This window comes from Gekko japonicus, unplaced genomic scaffold, assembly GCF_001447785.1.
Source record: "Gekko japonicus isolate JY-2015 unplaced genomic scaffold, Gekko_japonicus_V1.1 scaffold980, whole genome shotgun sequence".
NCBI classification, from domain to species: Eukaryota; Metazoa; Chordata; class Lepidosauria; order Squamata; family Gekkonidae; genus Gekko; species Gekko japonicus.
The window spans coordinates 507,623-527,084 of record NW_015177037.1 but is presented as its reverse complement, the minus strand read 5'-3'; the positions used below and the strand labels follow the sequence as shown (position 1 = coordinate 527,084).

The 19,462-nt window shown below is 45.2% G+C and overlaps 1 protein-coding gene across 1 annotated transcript in view; it reads right to left on the bottom strand.

The window, feature by feature from the left end:
* Window positions 1-19,462, bottom strand: part of CELSR3 (cadherin EGF LAG seven-pass G-type receptor 3) — a 169,046-nt gene that overhangs the window by 122,343 nt on the left and 27,241 nt on the right. The window contains exon 2 of the mRNA XM_015427973.1: window positions 8,524-9,156. Coding sequence (XP_015283459.1) covers window positions 8,524-9,156 — 633 coding nt within the window. The remainder of the gene's footprint in view (window positions 1-8,523; window positions 9,157-19,462) is intronic.

Sequence of the window (19,462 nt, the reverse complement as noted above, 5' to 3'; positions counted from 1 at the left end):
CTTTTGCCACCTCCAAAAAGTCTCTTGATAATTCTCTGCTCAGAGGTGAACTTTTCAATAGGTTCTAAATGGGAGAGATCTGCCCCTACACCTATTGCTGTTTGCCCAGATGGCCACTTGGTGTCACTAACTGCCATTCAGTGGAGACAGATCAAGATGTGTAGCGTTTTAGTCTGTCTGTAGCAGTAGAAAAGAGTAAGAGTCCAGTAGCACCTTAAAGGCTAACATCTGAAGAAGTGAGCAGTGGCTCACAAAAGCTCATACTCTACTACAAATTTTTGTTAGTCTTTAAGGTGCTATTGGACTCTTACTCTTTCTACCACCATTCAGTGCTGTTGGAACTTCAGCAGAGCTGTCAAGAGTTCATTTGCACCCTCTTTTTGACAAGTTGAACTCTTCACTATGGACACCAAGACTGGAAATGTCAGGTTTGCTGTAGAGTCTTCTCTGCTGCCTGGAGATGTAAGGATGGGGAAAGAGGGTTTCTCTCCCCATTCAGTGATGTGTCATTGTGTACAGGAGACTGTAGCCTTTTGACATTGCTGAAATGAATTCCTTCAGTCTCTTTGTAATGGTTGGTAAGGCTCCTAGGAGACCTGGGCAGCATAGCAGGCCTTAGTCCAGATAACCTCCCTGTTTGCTAAGGCAGCAAGTCCAGCCCTCAATAATCAGTTGGACAGCAGTGGCTCCTGGAGTGTGGTGCAGGCAGGAAACATCCTCGTCTCCGCCACTGTGCACTGATGCAGTGTGAAGGGGAAGACAACCCCTTACTGTTAGCAATGGGAAGCAGCAATGGAGCCACCACCACAGTTGATAGATCACATCTCCCAAATCTGGCAAAACCATATTTGGGGTATGTCCCTCTGAGCTTCTGTGGATCAGCTCAGGGATTATTGAGGCAGGGCAAAAGGAACTATCTCTGATCAACATAAGCTGGAAAGCAAACAAAGGGCATTGCCCTCTTATGTTCTTATGTTCTTAAGCTGGAAAGTAAACAAAGGGCATTGCTGGATTCACTTCTGCTTAAGAAACAAACACGAGCCAGTGCTGATGTAGCAGCGAAGAGAAATCCAAGAAGCTTGTTCCTGCCAGTTAAATTATGGCCAGGAAAGACACAATTTTCCAGGTACAAAATACCAGTGATTCCCACCTTCCTTTTGCAGGTAGCCTCTGTAGCCAGAGGAGGTGAGCTATTTGGGGGCCAAGTATGGAAATGCCTGGCTGGGACCTAAGGAGCATGAGGACCCTATTAATTTGCTGAATGGTGTCCAGGAGGGGGCCTCTGCGAGAATGAAAGCTGGGGATAAGGCAGTGCTGATCAAGACACCAATAAAGGTCCGTACTGAGAACCAAAAGACAGAGAAGGCTGCAAGTCAGAGCCTCCATGCTACAACCCACTTGACAGTTGTAAGTCATGACAGACAACAGTTGTTAAGGGGAGGGGGAGTGAAGAGTGGTAGAGTAGTAGCCCCGAAGAAACCCATCCTTGATTGATTTATCTGAGAAAAGATAGGCCAAATATCATGTACGTAATGCCTGTCTCAGGCTCAAGAATCATTCTGCCTTTCTGTTGCCAGCAATGGAGGCTTAGAACTACCCTCACCCCTTTCCTTAGGTTCCATGAACCAGCTATCCCAAATCTAAGTTCCAAGGAGTACCAATGGTCATGGGATCTCACCTGTAGAATGCCCTCACCATGTATCTGAAGAAGTGAGCAGTGACTCAAGAAAGCTCATACCCTACCGCATATTTTGTCAGGCTTTAAGGTGCTATTGGACTCTTACTCTTTCTTACTGCTACAGACAGACTACCCATCTGGATCCCTCACCCATGAGCTTCGACTAACACCTTCCTTACTTTCCTTTAGGTGTCAGGCTCAAATGTTTCTTTTGACCCAGGATGTGAATTGAAGGGTCCATCTTATAAATCTGTTTTTATGGTTCGTTTCTGGCCTGAGAATATTATATGACTAACACTTTGCACTGCTTAATGCTATTTTATGCTTTGAGTCCAGTGGCACCTTTAAGATCAACAAAGGTTTATTCAACGTATGAGCTTTCATGTGCAAGGCACACTTTATCAAATATGCTAGAACGGCAGGTAAGGTTCAAACGTCTAGCCAGAGAATGAACAGCCATTGGACTATACATTTGTTGTACGGCTTCAGACCAACACGGCTGAAGTTTTGCTGTTTTGGTACCCTGGCTATATTTATGTGTTGTGTTTTTATGGCTTCTAAAAAATGCTAGATATGTGTTTTTAATCCTGTGTGTGTTTTATGGCTTGTTTTTATGTTTAAATGATTTCATTGATGATGATTTCATTAAATGATTTATGTTCCGCCTTGACCAGGTCTCTGGTGAGGCAGCATAGATTTTCTAAATTTAAGAATAATATTACAAGCAGAAGAATCATGCCAAACAGCTAGTTAGATGGAGATCTGACAGAAGGTATCTGCTTCACCTTAGATCGTCAACCTGCCGGTAGAGCCTGGAGATCTCTTGGAATTAAAGACTTATCTCCAGAGGACAGAGATCAAGTCTCCTAGAGAAAATGGCTGCTTTGGAGGGTGGATTCTATGGCCTTGTGCTCCGCTGAGCTCCCTCCTCTCCCCAGCCTCTGCCCCCCAAACCTCCAGGAATTTCCCAAGCCAGAGTTGGCAACCCTAGTTCCACCTTCCATCTATCAGTATCCATTCTGCTTCTGTTCAGTATGCTCAGTTTAGCAGATCTGAGAGCACTCCTTCTTTGCAATAGTTCCTAGGAAGAGTGGAAGAAGCTCGCTCTCCCCCTCTCCCCCTCGCCTCAGATTTCTTGCCTTGTTCCTGTCCACTTGAATATGGAAAATGGGGAGATGCCGGGAAGTGACAGGGAAGCAAGCACATTAACCCTTTTCTTAATGTGTGCTCACACTTCAAACACTCAGGGTTAATTACCATTGACTTTGCTTATCTCTTCACCAGCCAGGCAAAGAGGCCCGCCTCTTTCACTCCTGTCAGCCACAATCTCCAAAGTCCTTTTGGTAGGGGGAGGGAGGCAGGCTGGCTGGCAGAAGCCAATAACTCATTCTCTAGCCTTTTATAAATTGGCAGCTTCTGGCTCTGGTTTTCTTGCTTCTCTGTCCCGTGAACATGTGACCCATCCAGTAGATCAAAGCCACATGGGCTTGGTGTGGACAGGGACATATTAATAGCTGTCTCCGCAGCATGAATCATCCATATGTGAATCTAGATTAAGGACCTGCTGTGCCCATGAACAGTTCTGTCCTAATGCCACAATTCTGTACCTGTTTCTCTAGAAGTAAGTCCCACTGAATTCAGTTGGCCTTACTCCAGAGTAAACACACTTAAGCTTAGGTAGTAGTTCTGTGCACAGTTCAGATGCTTAAAGCTCTAAGCGGCTGAACAGCGCACGGGCTGCAATTCAACGAACGCTTAGTTGGTCATAAGTTCCAGGGGAGTTACTTCTGAGTAAATACCCTTGACTTGAGCTGCACAATAGTGCTCTCCTTCCTCCCCCTTTCAGCACTTTATCAAAGGGGTTTCTATCTTATTCTTTCTCCACGGAACTCAGGATGGTCTCGCAGAGGGTTCCATCTATTCATTCCCACAACAACCTGGTAAGGAAGGCCAGGCTGAAAGCACAAGTGCAGCATACTAGGTAAGAGTGTTTGGCTTGGGCTTGGGAGATCTGGATTCAGATCTCTGCGCACCCATGAAGCTCTCAGCCTCACCTTAAACCAGTCGTGATTTCCCAGCTGAAAAAACTGCACAGGATTTTCACAAGGATGTCACTGAAACAAAACCCACAGGTGACTCAAGGAGTTCCTGGGAAGAAGGGCAAGTTGATAGATGGAGTGGGATGAAGTGGAGACTTAACCAAGATTACCCATTGAACTACATGCTGGAGCGGAGGGCTGAATTCAAGTTTCCCACATGCAACACTCTAGCTACTGTATCACACTGGTTGTCACCTGTTTCTGATCTTACCCTTCTTTGGATCCAGAGGTCCAGAACACTACAATTGTGAGAATGAACTCATGGTAATCAGACCTCAAAGCAGCATTCACAGGCCCTGAACACCATCTCTTGATAACAAACATTCAAAACATAGTCCTTTCACTGGCCAGGCTGTCTAGCAGTCCTCTTGAGAGAAGACTCGAGATCTAGAGCAGTAAACAGCATCTAGACTGGGGTTCAATTGTGGAACACCGGCAGCTCAAGATAATTTAATAATCGAGCCTAAACATGTTCACCGGGAAGCGAGTCTCACTGATTTATGCAGAAGACACTTCTGTTTAGGACTGTAGTCTGAGGGAGAAAAACAGGTCACAAGAGATACGGAGCTGCTGTCGTTCTGTGTATTTTTTTCTTCTTCTCTTCCTCACATCATCTGGTTTAACACCACCGTGTGACAGGAATCTGGAAACTGTCTGTCAAGAAAGGAACCCGACTGTACAAAAACATCTTCTTGGGGGCTGACCCCGTAGCAACATAGTCTTGCCTCACAGCACACTCTCCCAGTATACAGTTCTTCTCGGCTGCCTCCTCTTCGCTTCGCGGTTGCTATGCCCAGATGCCAGCCCTTTGATTCTCCTGAGCCTTGTTTCAAGTTTACAGCTCGGGAGGATTTAAGAAATAAAACATCTTCTTTTTTTGTGATTGCTTAAAAGCAAATCCCCCACCCACGCCCCTCCTGAAATCATCTGGTATAGTATATTCAGTCGCTGCATGACTTTGAGTTGTGCATTGCCCTGCCTCCGGCTCACATCCTTCACTGTCAGCAGGAGGCGCAGGGTGTGAAAAATGCCAAGCCAGAGAGCTCTTGCCATCAACTCGGGCAGGGAATGCCAGTGAGATGAGAAGAGTCCAACTGAAGCAGCCCCTTCCCCACCTTCCCTGCCTGCCACTGAAAGGTTTGTGTGTCCTGAGAGGAATTGGAGACGGCTGGATTGGGCTGCTCATCATCAGCGCCGAGGGCACAGCCAAGGATTTAAGACCATTTCTTCTGCTCATTATTTTATCCAGTGTTTTTTTGGTGCCAGGTGCTACACATATATAAAGTTGGGCTGATTTCCACCAATCACCCCTCCCTTTACAGGTCCCCACTAGGCTGTTCCTGAGAGTCCACTCTCTCTTTCTCTGGCTGAGTATGGTGGGCTGGCACACAAAGATCAGGACTTGGAAGAGACTCCCTTGCAGGTGCTAGTACTCAGTACTGGCGAGTACTGACACACAAAAAAGCCCAGCAGGAACTCATTAGCATAATAGGCCACACCCAACAGCAGAAACTCATTAGCATATTAGGCCACACCCCTAACAGCACAGTTCATTGGCATATTAGGCCACACCCCCATGTTACCAGAAGTGTGCTCATCCAGCCACACACCAGGTCCCCCCTGGCCACCAACATGGGATAGGGGAGTAGTATAACCAGATCCAAGTTAGGAAACTCCTGGAGACTTGGGGATGGAGGCTGGGGAGGACAGGGACCTCAGTGGGGTACACGGCCACAGACTCACTCCACCCTCCAAAGCATCCATTAACTCTAGGGGAACTGATCTCTGTAATTTGGAGATGAACTGTAATTCCGGGGGATCAACAGGTCCCACCTGGAGTCTGGCATCCCTAGAGACACGTGTGGTCTGAGGGAAGAACCAGGGAGCAGAAGTCTCTGAAGCTATTCAGGGGGCTGGGTTTAATCTTTAACGCCTGTAACGGCCTAGGTCTATATACTTGTTGGGCCATCTCTTCCAGCATGAGCCCTTGAGAGCCCTAGACTCATCTCAACAAGAGCTGCATACCGTCCCAGCCCTGAAGAAGGTTAGGATGATTTCAGCCTGTAGACAGGCCTTTGGAATAGGTTGCCAAGAGAAGTATGGGATATGCCATCTCTGGTGATCCTCAGGGGGGAAAAATGTACCACTGAATTCTTTGAAGGAGTATTTGGAAACTGATCTGCTGTTGCATTCTTTCAACCTGTTCCTATTAGTTTTAATAGTCATGGTTTTATCTGTAGAGTCGGAAGCCATTTTGAGTGCTCGTCAGAAAAGCGGCACATACTACTTTAAATAAGTATTTTACTTTTTCACTTTAAACATTTGCTACAGAAGACACTGGTGTGTAAGGCCAATATTTCCTTCAGCAACCAATGGGTTGTAGCCAATGAACTGCAAGTGGAGCAAAGTTCATGGACTTAAAGTTCATTGACTACATCTTCCCCCTCCCCCTCTTGCTTCAGCACACCAAGACCCCTAGAATTCTGTTCCTCAAGGTCAGGGGATCTTCCCAAGCCTGGGGGCAGTGTCCTGTGGGAGGGGAAATCGGTAAAACTGGCCAGTCCACCTCTGCCAATGAAAATGCTCTTCTGAGGGTAGGAAACAGCATTTGGATTCAACCCATAATGCGTGAGGCTGCCATGAAAGTACTTAAGTTATCTCTGATGACAGAGGCAATCCTGGTGCCCATCTATCTAGCAGTCTCCCCATTCCACTGCCGTAGCAGTTACAGCTGCGCTTCTCAGTCCTGAGCACACTGCCAAGAAACAAAACAGTTCCACGTGTCCCCAGGGAAAAGGGTGGTTGTAAAGATTTATATCTCTAAGCGTGGCTGGCTGAGCTGCTATCTCCACCCCTTCCTTTCTCATCTATCCTACCTACTCACCCTTATAAAGAAGGCCTCCTGGGAATTTTGGAACAGTCCAGAAAGTATTTCCACTATTTCTGCAAAGCAGCTTAAGAATGGAACATGCCCGGTACCTGCTAACCATTTCTACATTTCCCCCCTTAACTGGATCCATATAAAGCACAGAGTGGCTTTGGCTGGGATCTGAGGAACTTGACAACCTGTGGGAAATTCTGCACTGAGGGTGCTCTTGTGTTACTTTGTGACCAGAACAAAGTAAAATCCTATCATAATAAAGTATAGTGTTGTATAATGGTATAAATACGGTAAATACTAGACTCACTGAGCTTGGCAGGTGAAAAAGGTGATACTGTTCATTAGAAAAATTATTTCTGAGGTTAAACCCAGTGGTGAAAGTAGTCAGTAGTGGGTAGGTATGGGATACTGGAAAAGAAACTTTATGGAAGTTCCAGCAAACATATAATCTACTTCTGTTACTGAGCAGGATTTAGATATGTTCAGAAAATATATTCTCAATCCCATAGAATTTAACAGAATAAGACAATAGTAGTAGCACAGGTGTCTCCAAACAGTCCTGCAGTAATTCTTGTTCAATTTGGCCATCAAGCACAAGGCACATGGGGAGGACCTGAAGCATCTTGGGTTGTGCTTTGTTGCCTAACAGGCATAAGGAGCAGATGCAAGAATCACACCCACCTCCTCCACTTCTGCATGAATCATGTCTCTTATGAATAATTGATAGACAGAATGTACCCTGGTAAGATCCATGAGGGCAGGAAAAGTCTTGGAGAACATGATTCTGATTGAATTAAAAGGGTGACATTATTAGTGGGATGATACTACAAGCAATTGTTGTGTCTCCTCTTTATGTGTTATGTTTCATCAGTGGGATGTGTTGTGCCAAATGATTATGACATGCCCAGGCTATGAAACCACCTACCGGCTTCATGGGTTATTCTTTTATATGCCTACTCCCTCTCCCTAACCCATCCTTTCAGTCGCCTTGCTTCTAAGGTTTTCTCTACCCCCCCAGCCATACCTACAACTTTTTCACTGGTCTCTACCATTCCAGCCCTTACAGTATATTCTGAAATCTGCAAAAACTCAAGCATTCGTTGCAATCAGAAAAAGAAAACACACAAATAAAGCACATTGACTTTCCCTGAATAAAGAATTTGAATTGTTTTAGTACAGACTCTTCCGACCTGAGCGGCTCATCTTCCGGCATCATATCTTTTAGCCTTTTGATACTGTCCATGGGGTTTTCTTGACAAAAATACTGGAGTGGGTTACCATTTCCTTCTCCAGGGGATCACACTTGGCCTGAGTTCTCTGCTGTGACCTGTCCGTCTTGGGTGGCCCTCCACGGCATAGCCCACAGCCTCATCGAACCACGCAAGCCCCCTCACCACGACAAGGCAGTGATCAAATCAGTCAATCCTAAAAGAAATCAACCCTGACTGTTCCCTGGAAAGCCAGATAATGAAACTGAAGCTCAAATACTTTGGCCACCAAGTGAGAAGGGAGCACTCCCTGGAGAAGACCCTGATGCTGGGAAAGATTGAAGGTCAAAGAAGACGGGAACGGCAAAGGATGAGATGGTTAGACAGTGTCATAGATGCAACGAACATGAAATTGAGCAAACTTCAGAGGACGGCGGAAGACAGGAAGGCCTGGCGGGATCTGGTCCATGGGGTCGCGAAGAGTCGGACTCGACTGTGCGACTGAACAAAAACAAAAAAGTACAGACTCTACCTACTCTTACATGTGAATGCGGGAGCATTTGAAAACAGAATCTTGGTTTTGTTTGTTTTAACTAGAAAACAGCTATACCTACAGCTACATCAAACTTTCCTATTCAGTGAGAATCAAGGCCTTACCTGTGAAATGCTGGCGGCAGATGCAGGTGTAACCACCTTCCTTGCGGGTGCAGACACCTCCATTTTGGCAAGGGTTGGAATAGCAGAGGTTGATCTCCATTTCACAATAGTCCCCAGTGAATCCTTGGGGGCACCGGCATCGCAGGCCTGTAATAGGGTGGATGGGTCGGAAGAGGGTGGAGGGGGAGGCGATGAAGGGAGCTGAGCTGTCAAACTTGAGCACTGAGATGCACTTCATGTAATTCTGGCAAGGTTCACGAAGGCAAACATTATCATCAAAGGGCAGCACCTCCAGCATGGAGACAGAGGTCAGGGTCATGCGCTTCATGTACAGTTGCTCCTGAAGTTCTTCAGAGCTGAAGAAGTGGCCCCCACGAGGCGCCATTGCCGAGAAACTGACATTCAACACTTGGCCTCCAACATCGGTGTCGTTCTGAATATTAAAGATGAAGACATCCTCCTTGGGCGTGGCTAGCACTGTGGCCACACCCTCTAAGAAACTGGCTAGAAGTGGTGAGAGGAACCGCTCTTGCCACATGTTTTCTAGACGCACAGTGATGCTGTTGGCTAACATATCCTCAGTGATTACAATGACCCGCAGGACGCACTGGGCTGTGACGCTGTGGATCCCATCTGCAGGGCAGACACAGAAGATGTTAGTACTGGGGCTTTCAAACTGGGACATAACAAGCCTCCACAAATCCAGAAAACAAAAAACATTCATCTTCCAAACATTGTCATTATTTTACCTATGATGAGCCAATTATTCAAGGTGTGGCTTCAGTGTGTGCCCAGGTCACAACTCACCAGATCCATCTCCAAACTATTTCTAGAGGATTCTAAAGTTTAGTTGAGCAATTATTTGGAAACTCAGGTTGAATCTACCATACTGAACAATAAGCTGAAATCGGTGATGTGGATTGACCTAAAATCAGAGTAATAGGTATGTGGTAGAGCTGGTGAGGAGTTTAGCATCTTGTCCACCACTGCGACAGGACAATGCACAGCCCTTTGGAATGTTCCCTTAATGGAATGTTCCATTTTCTTCTCACCTTGACACAGAGAGTACTGGTGAAATGTCAGGTTTTACAATGCCAAGACCACGGCCACAGAACCCGGAAAATCTACAGCAACTAATGTTCCCTTAACTACTTTCAAACTCTGAAACTTTGCTCCTCAGGCAATGTATGGAATTTTGTATCTATCTCTGAATCTCTCTCCCTCTCTGTCCAGTTTGGTGTAGTGGTTAAGTGCGCGGACTCTAATCTGGGAGAACCAGCTTTGATTCCCCACTCCTCCACTTGCACCTAGCTGGATGACCTTGGGCAAGCCATAGTTTTGATAAGAGCTGTCCTTGAAAAAGAGCAGTTTCTGTCAGAGCTCTCTCAGCCCCACCTACCTCACAGGGTGTCTGTTGTGGGGAGGGGAAGGGAAAGGAGTTTTTAAGCCGCTCTGAGACTCTTTTGGGTAGTGAAGGGCGGGGTATAAATCCAATCTCTTCTTCTTCTTCTTCTCCCTCACCCTCTCTCCCCAGCCTGGCTTCACCATGGCTAGTTCTCCTGTTCCTTCTCCTCTGCTGACTTTGTCCGGCTTCAGTGACCCCCTCCCCCTCCTCCTTTCGCTCTCTTCTCCCTTTACTCCTAACCTTGCTCAATTAAGTCACTAAACCCCTCTCTTTGCCTTTTCACCTCTCCTCCATTGATTTCCCTTTTATTCCAGTCTCTTTCTCCTTCTCAGTCTTCTGCACACATAACATCCTCTTTCCCTCCCCATTTCTCTTCTTTGGCTTCTTTCCTGAAGAATCCACACACATTCACAGGTGGGTTCAGTTTGGACTAGACATGGGTGGACACGTCTAGTTTAATGGGATGACTTCCGCCAGGAACTGTTTAACTGCTTGTTGGTTGTTCATTCCCCTGTTGTGTGATCTGCATTCCTCAATTTGGGTGATTCATGGCTTTTATTACATCCCCCAACTTGGTGTATTTTATCGCATTGCCTTCTAATCAAGCCTAGCTTTCTTGCTTTTATCTCTGCCTATCTATGCTCAATAAATATGAAGCCTAAGTCAATCCAAAGTTGCTTCTCTCTCGGTTTCAGTCTCTCTCTCTCCACCTTATGCTTTCCTCAGAAACACTGCCCCCAAGATTATGCTTGTGTGTACAAGGATCTAAAGTCGATGCCAAGACTGAGAGTTGTATGGGTAAAGATCACACACATGCACCCACCCCCTTACCTTTGGTAACACCTCCTTGAGCTAAGGCTGCCTCATGCTTCGAAAAACATGCATCACAGAGACTGAGGCCTGAAGGGCCAGAGCATCATTCTGTCCAAGTCCATTTAAAGACTGAACGTACTGGACAATGTACCCAGCTTCTTTTACGCAGATGTGTCATGAGACACAGGACAAGCAATGCATAAGGGAGGGGATCTTAGCTCTGGCTTGTAGGCAGAGAGAGAGAGAGAGATGTGATATAAGATGCTGAGCACTGAGGAAGGGGAGACAATTAGCACACTGTATCCTATTAATTGCTACCTCCCAAGCCTCCAGAGAGTTGGAACGAAGGAAAGGACTGGGTCTTTGCTGCTGTTGTGGCCTGCAAAAAATTCGGCACAAATTGATGCATTTGTAGAATAGAATCCTGTGACCCTCAGGCTGACTTGTCACGGAAAACATCTTTCAACTGTAAGCAGTTCAGGGCAGGGGATGCATTTTATTCTCAGCAAGGAACGAAGGAAAAGTACAGCACAGTAGAAATGTTTCACAGTTACCGTAAGGACCCTAGCTATTCACCACTGAAGAGAATGCTCCCGCTTCTGACTTATTGTCTCACATGCTGTTTGTCACTTGGTCTTACAACACACACACACACACACACACACAACCCATCATTTCCCTCAGGACAGCTGCTGGCTATCCTTCATTTCAAGGAATGATATGTGGGCCACGTTAGGCGCCACATAGTCAAGCACAAGGATGAGGAACAACGTGGAAAACATTATTTTAACATGCTCATTTTTAGGACTCTGCTCTGACCACATGGGAAAAGAGTCACACAAAATTCAGGGACCCAAAAAAAATAAAATAAAGCTCATCGCTCATTGTATTCGTAACAATCAAAACACAAGGAAATGTAAAAGTTAGATATTGTTACTATTTCAGAACAATCTCAAAAAGCAAATAATCAGCGAGATGATTTAGTCCAGCTACTGTGAACTAAGAACAAAATGTGCCTCCTCCACCACATACACCACGTCTCACCCTGATACTCCTTGGCAACTCCTTCAGAATAAGTTGCACACAACCCCTCCATTCTGTACTGTCAATCACTGAAAGGGATTAGAATTTTCTCTGATATTTAATTGGATCAAGAAAGCATAATGTGTAATTTTCACATATGTTGTACTATGTTTAGATTGCATTTAAATAAGCCATTTTCTTAAGCACGATGCCTAGCATTATAACAAGCAAAAATGTAAGTGTATATTTTGAAGTCCTATTTCAGTGATAAATGATATACTGGCCCTTAGAGCTAAACTATGTATTATGTTGGAAGTCTGATATTAAATCTCATAGGGGTTTTTTTTTCTTTTAGCCTAAAAAACAGCTGTGGAGGAGGGAACTGGATTGGATCTGCAGTGCAAGGAGAGGTTCACTTTGCCCCTTGGGGCTATTTCCCTGATGGAAACGAGTTTGCCAAGGTTGCAATCAGTCTCTATAGGGAAAGGTTCCACACATTCTCAAATGAAAAGGTCAAAATGACACTCCCCTCTTTTTGTAGGCTGGAAGCAAGAAGAACCCCTCCCCCCAATTTTGGGGAGGGACTGTGGCTCTGTGATAGAGCATCTCCTTGGCATGCAGAAGGTCCCAGGTTCAATCCCCAGCATCTCCAGTTAAAAGGTCTTTTATTTTATTTATTCCATTAAATTCATTTGTGGTCTGACTTTCTCCCCAGTGGGTACCCAAAGTGGCTTACATCATTCTTGTCTCCTCCATTTTTTCTTCACAACAACCCTGTGAGGGGGGTTAGACTGAGAGAGTGTGAGGGGCCCAAGGTCACCCAATGAGCTTCTGTGACACCAGTGGGGTTTTGAACCTGGGTCTCCCAGATACCAGTCCAGCACTCTTAACCACCACACTGCACTGTAGGGGGGGGGGGGTTTGATGTGAAAGACTTCTGCCTGAGACTTTGGAGAGTCGTTGCCAGTCAGGGTAGACAATAATGACCCCGATGGACCGATGGTCTGATTCATTATGTCAGCTTTATGTGTTCATGTGCAGCTGGCTCATGACATTCCATGCTCCTAGGCCAACCCTGAGCCTCAGCTGTGTCAGTCTGTGACCTCTGAAGGGACTTGTCTTGGGCTATGCCACACAGGGCCACACCAAGGAGCTCTGAGAGACCAACCCCTCCTTTTTCCTAGCCAAGTCCTCCTCTGTGTCCCTGGCCATCCATGATTGCTGTGAGGGGAGAACAGCCTCAGCATGGCATGACTGTGACGGAAGGGTCCCCTCCTGGAAAAGAGCTTCTGGAGAATAAGAAGTCAAGTCATTACACTCCAGCCGATATGTCTTCTCACTCTTTGTACTTTATACACATTTCATAAAAGATTTTCCCTGCAGCTGAAAAATGGAAAGATGTGGCTATTTATAATCAGAGTTATGTGCGCTCCTCCTCTCAGCTATAACAAAGCACCACAGGATATTCAGCCAGCAGCGCCACCACTGCATTAGCAGCCCTCTCGGCACCTCCAGCGGTGTGCTCTGTTGTGCAACAGCTAGCATCGCTCCCACCACTGTCCACGGGTGGTCAGCTGTGTTAATTACCAGTACTAAATCGAGCAGAGCACTTTTCCTTGTGAGCCCATATTTAGGAGGCTTAAGAATTCTGCAGGACAAAATAGCAGCTCCTGCTTCCTGAAGTCTCAGAGGCTGTGATGGACTCCACAGGCACAGCTGTCCAGCAGGGCTTGCGTCCCCCCCCCCAACCTACAGCAGCTTCCCACAAGCCCAACAAGCTGCTCTCTCCAGACTTGGGGACGCTTCTTCAGCTTCATCCAAAGCATCTGAAGGAGCTGCTGTTGGGGGTGGGGAAGACCATGATGCTCCCATTTGACTCTGGAAGGCTTTGGGTGTGTGTATCTATTCTAGAGGCTCCCTAAGAGCCAAACTGCACATGGCTCTGGGGATCCCTTCGTGAGTATTTGAACTGCAAAAAGCAACCCCGGGGGCTATATGGATTGTGACTGTGGCACCAGGGAGGGTAGTTTTAACTCTCCCCCCCAATACTGTGTGCCTGATAAGAAATTGTCTTCCCAGGCTGCTGTAAACTATGGTAGGGAGTCCTTTCCCCCCTTTTACAGCTAAATCATGCATTTGAGGATCCAGGCATGGACTGCCAGTATCACAAGGTAACGTCACATGTAAGGGCCATGGTGGCTCAGAGGTTAAGACACTGAGCTGCAGACCGGAAGGTCTGTAGTTCAGCAGTTCGAGACCCTAGTGCCATGTGACAGAGTGAGCTCCCATCTCTGGCCCCAGCTCCTGCCAACCTAGCAGTTCGAAAGCAATAAATTGCAATAGATAAATAGGTATTGCTTCGGTGGGAAGGTAACAGCGTTCCGTGTGCCTTGGTGTTTAGTCATGCCAGCCACATGACCACGGAAACGTCTTCGGAAAGTGCTGGCTCTCTGGCTTGGAAACAGAGATGAGCACTGCCCCCTTGAGTTGGATTCGACTAGCTTTCGAGCAAGGGAAACCTTTACCTTTAACATCACATGTACCAGTCCAATATGAATTTGGAATAAATTACACAAATCACACAAATTGGTATGCTGTCATTTCGATGCTTTGTTCTATTAGCAGAGTTTGAGTAGTTCAAAATATACTAAGACAAACAGACAAACAGATTTAGGGGAAATAGAATTTGTAATGTTTTACTCCTCCCCTTCCCAGGAATTGGTGTAAGGATAAGGGGAAAGTATTGGGTTCATAGAATACTGGAGGGCAGTACAGGCATTAAGGAGGAAGGTATAAAGTAAAACCATGAGAGTGAACATATCCCAACAATGGAAATCCATCCAATAACCACGCTGAAGGCTACTTTACATGTTACAAGGTAAAAGATACATTCCCCATCACAGTACATGTTATAGGGAGCCTAGGCTAACCAGAGGTTCCCTACAACCTGCACCCATACCAAAAAAGTCTTTAAAAATTGTAGAGATACAAATATACAGAAATATGAAACATTCTTGTAATTTTTGCAGAAATTGTCTTACATACTACCATGTTTTTCTTCAATAACCAACAGGGCTAAAAATTACTACTTAAAAAAATGAAAATGAGGAATCTTAGGATTTTATGGCAGCAATCAGAGGGTGCCACTAATATTACAGTCCATATTTTGGAATTTGTAACTTGATCAGGGCCAGGGGGATTCTAATCACATTTTATATTTCCCTTTCTCCAAGGAATATAAATTCCTTTCCCACAACTCTTAAAGTCTGCGATTAGTATTTTGAGTACTGTAGATGAGATGCTGGTGGAAAATATAAACTTGCTTAACACGTAACTATGAGATGTTTTATGCAGTAAATGTGATTATTCTGAGGAAGTCTCAAGACCGTGGGCAAAATGTGTTTATCATATCCATGCATTTGTTTGTTTATGTTATATGGGCATTATTAGTATTCAGACAGAGTTAGGGAAGCAAGTACAATGGGTGGTTTCTAGAGCTGTAGGTCATTGCTGGAAAGCTCAAAGAAACTCTATAGCACTGAAGGAATAATGTTATCTGTGCAATTATTGAGATTGCCTGACCAAGCTCTGGGAAGCTCTCTAAACTAGGTTACTGGAAAGCTTTTTATATATTCTCTGTTAGTGCTCTTCCTACCCAATATTTTCTTGCTCTTTTTAGCTTACATGAGAAAAACAACAACCCATGCCTCCCTAAAGCTTCAGTATTACAGGCAAATGAAATAACCATCTACTGCAGTAGTTATGAAAGTGACCGAGCCACATAAATCCTGCATGTTTCCTGCATGAAAGCCAATCTGTACAGCACCTAGAGATGCAGACACTTGAAGGGTCAAAGGCCAACTCTTAGATATAATTAAGTTTGAAAAGAAAGCCAGGATAGTGTGGTGAAGTGTCTCATTGGACTAAGACTAGGAGGGTGAAGTATGGGTTCCCAGACTAACATACCTTGCAGGATTGCTGTGCGAATAAAACGGGGCAATTCTATAGATGCCTGAGCTCCTAGGAGGAAGGGCAGGATACAAATGTTATCTTAAAAGCATCTTTGTTGTAAATTTTTATACGTCCTAACAGCTGTATTAATATTGATGTAGGGTTTTGTTTTTTAAAAAAGAAAAGGAACTTGTGCCTTTTCAAGGCACATCTACGAAACTGGCCCTTTGCAGAAACCTCAAAAGTTCTCTATACCCATAGCTGTTGTTTGGTCTGATTCCAAATAACTGGCAAATGTCCAAGGAGAGTGTTCATAGGTTCAAGGAGCCACACACTCCTCAAGATGAAACCAACAGCTAGGTCCCTCTTGCTGCAGTGGTATTTCTTCCCTCCCAGAACATCTAGAGTCCTTTAGACTGAAGTGCTTGACCTGGGTCTCCATCAGGTAGCTCATGAGCTACTAATATCTCATCAACTGCTGCCAATTAGCTTATGCAGCCCCTGGAAGACCCAGGAATAGATCACAAACAGATCTGCCCTAGGCTGTTTAAAAGCTTTTTTATTTCACAGAATATTCTTCTGTGCTGCTTAGCTGGTAGTTTCATTTCTGGTGCTCCTCCTAGAGTTTACATTCTGTTTCCAGGACAGAACAAAAGTTGTTAACATGCTGGGAGTGGGGAGTATCTCAGGATTTTTTTCATTAGCAGTAGCTTTAATTAAAGAATAAACTTGGTGGAGAATCATGTGATACCAACGATACTCAGAAATTGCCATTCTCCTTCCAAATAAGCACAGCAGATGATTGTATACACCACAGTATTACAGACCAGTGATTAAAAGTAACAGAAACAGCATGGTCTTCTAACCAAGATTGTCTATACCATTTAACAGTATAACTGATCTATTTTAGTACAGTATTGTCTCCAATGGCAGATCTTGGAACAAGTAAGGCCGAATCTAGTATGCCCATTTAATGATGTGTAATATTCAGTATGTGTAACTAGTAAGCAGGCCACAAACAAAAGTGTTTCTGAGTAATGATCACTTGAGATTTGAAAAATGTTTCCTACCCCTACATGCTGTCCCATATATTCTTATATATACACACCTACCCCTCTCTCTCTCTCTCTCTCTCTCTCTCTCTCTCTCATCTGCAGAATGGCCCAATAAATTGTAACCCTGCATGTAATCCTGCCAAATTCACCACTGCATAGTAATTTTAAACACTTTTAAAAATGATAAATTGCTATGAGAATAAGAATCTGGGGGAAAGGTTACTCTTTAGCAAGCAACCCCTGGGAATACAAGTGATCCTCGTGTTCTGGGGCTGAAGAGTGGCTCAAAATTAAGCCCTGGGCTCTGTCACCTAAGTCAGCTTTCTCAATAGAATGGTGACAGAAAGTGCCAGGGGTCATGAGCTGTTAACATGGTGCAGGGGGAGGCATTGTATTCCTAGGACAGCGCAGCAGGGTGATCTTTTCAGCTCCCCTCTCTGTATATGAATTGCCAGCCCCACAGAATGGCAGATAATTGCATTCAGTATCTCCTGCAGTGCTGACATAACCTAGACTTCAAGGCACAGAGCACAACAAATGGGCACTGTCTGTCAGGGGGAAACACACATACAGGTTAATGCTTCGCTTGTCACACTGGACAGCAGCATTCTGATCTCGTGGAGGCTGCATCAGAGGTTAATCTGAGGAGATTCAAAGTAATTTCCTCCATGAAGAATGCTCCAGAATACCAACATAACGTTTGACACAAACATTACAATCCATTGCAGGCTTACTCCTCCAGGGCTCTTTTTGTAGAAAAAGCCCAGCAGGAACCCATTAGCATAACAGGCCACACCAAACAGCAGAAACTCATTAGCATATTAGGCCACACACACCCTGACAGCACAGCTCATTAGCACATTAGGCCGTACCCCCATGTTACCAGAAGTGTGGTCATCCAGCCACACCCACCTTTTGCTTCTTATTCTGTTTACCTTGTTTGTTGTCAAAACCCAGGGCTTTTTTGGTAGCAGGAACTCTTTTGCATGTTAGGCCACACACCCCTAATGTAACCAATCCTAATGGCTTTCTGCTGTTGAGTGTGGCCTATTATGCTAATGAGTTCATGTTGGGCGTGGCCAACTCGGGAGCCAGCCGGAAGTCCATTCCTATGCGTTCCTGCCCAAAAATAGCCCTGCTCCTGTCCATTGAAGTCAATGGGCTTGGCCTGGAGTAACCCTCCACAGGATTGCACTGGGTTGACATGGAATTGACCTGGGGAAATTCTGGCTTGCTCTGGCCACTTCACACACACACACACCTGCCTTCTCCAGAATCCTGCTAATCATTTTCACATCCTCTTCATACTACAGAATCAAGACTTCAGAGCTGCATGGAAATAATGCTTTCCATATTCAAAGCACTTCTCACATGTAGACAGCAATCCTAAGCAGACCTTTTTTTTTTTTTGAAGACTACTCAGGTGTATTCACTTCTGCTTACTCCCAAGAAAGTGTGTTTAGGACTGCACTGGTTTTCTTGTAATCCTCACAACAGCTCTACAAAGTAGGCCAGTATGATTATTCCCACGTTATGGATGTTGGAGGGGGCTGCCCCCACTGCACACTGGTGAGTTCCGGGCAGAGGTGAGCCTTGAACCAGGGACTCCAGAATCACAGAGCATTCTCTTAGAGATCTTCTCATCCAGCCACTTGCCTCTGAGCCAGTTTGGTGTCGTGGTTAAGTGTGCGGACTCTAATCTGGGAGAACCAGGTTTGATTCCCCACTCCTCCACTTGCACCTGGCTGGATGACCTTGGGCAAGCCATAGTTCTGATAAGAGCCGTTCTTGAAAAAGAGCAGTTTCTGTCAAGAACTCTCTCAGCCCATGATGAAAGACGCTTTTTACACACTTGAACTGACCTGAATCGCTAATACAAACTGACGAACTCTCTAACTCATTGACTTTAAACGAAATTTGATTTGAAAAAATAACTGGATACTAACTGTTAACGATCTCCTTTCTTGGGCTTTTAGTCATAGTGTGGGTAAATTTACTTTCTTTAATCCTGGGGTGCTATTCCCTCCCCTTTTCTGTTCTTTATAGTTTGTAGGGTGTAACAAAAAATCAATAAAGCTACCCTGTCTTCAGGGGATAAAAAAAAAGAGCTCTCTCAGCCCCACCTACCTCACAGGGTGTCTGTTGTGGGGAGGGGAAGGGAAAGGAGTTTGTAAGCCACTCTGAGACTCCTTTGGGTAGTGAAGGGCAGGGTATAAATCCAAACTCTTCTTCTTCTTCGAATCATAGAATGCTAGAGTTGGAAGGGACCTTGCAGGTCATCTAGTCCAACCCCCTGTACTCTGCAGGAGCATAGCTGAAAGATAGCCTTACATACCTACAACATACCCAAAAGATGGTCGTCCAGCCTCCGCTTGAAAACGTCCAGTGAAGGAGCATCCACCACCTCCCGAGGCAGACTGTTCCACTGCTCAACCACTTAGAAAGTTTCTCCTGATATTTAGCCAGGAACGACTCCCTTGTAATTTCCACCCACTAGATCTAGTCTTGCAATCCGGAGCAAGAGAGAATAGATCAGCTCCATCTTCTACATGACAGCCCTTCAAATACTTGAAGACTGCAATCATGTCCCCTCTAAGCCTTCTCTTTCCCAGGCTAAACATACCCAATTCTTTCAGCCTTTCCTCATAAGACTTGGATTCCAACCCTCTCACCATCCTGGTTGCCCTCTTCT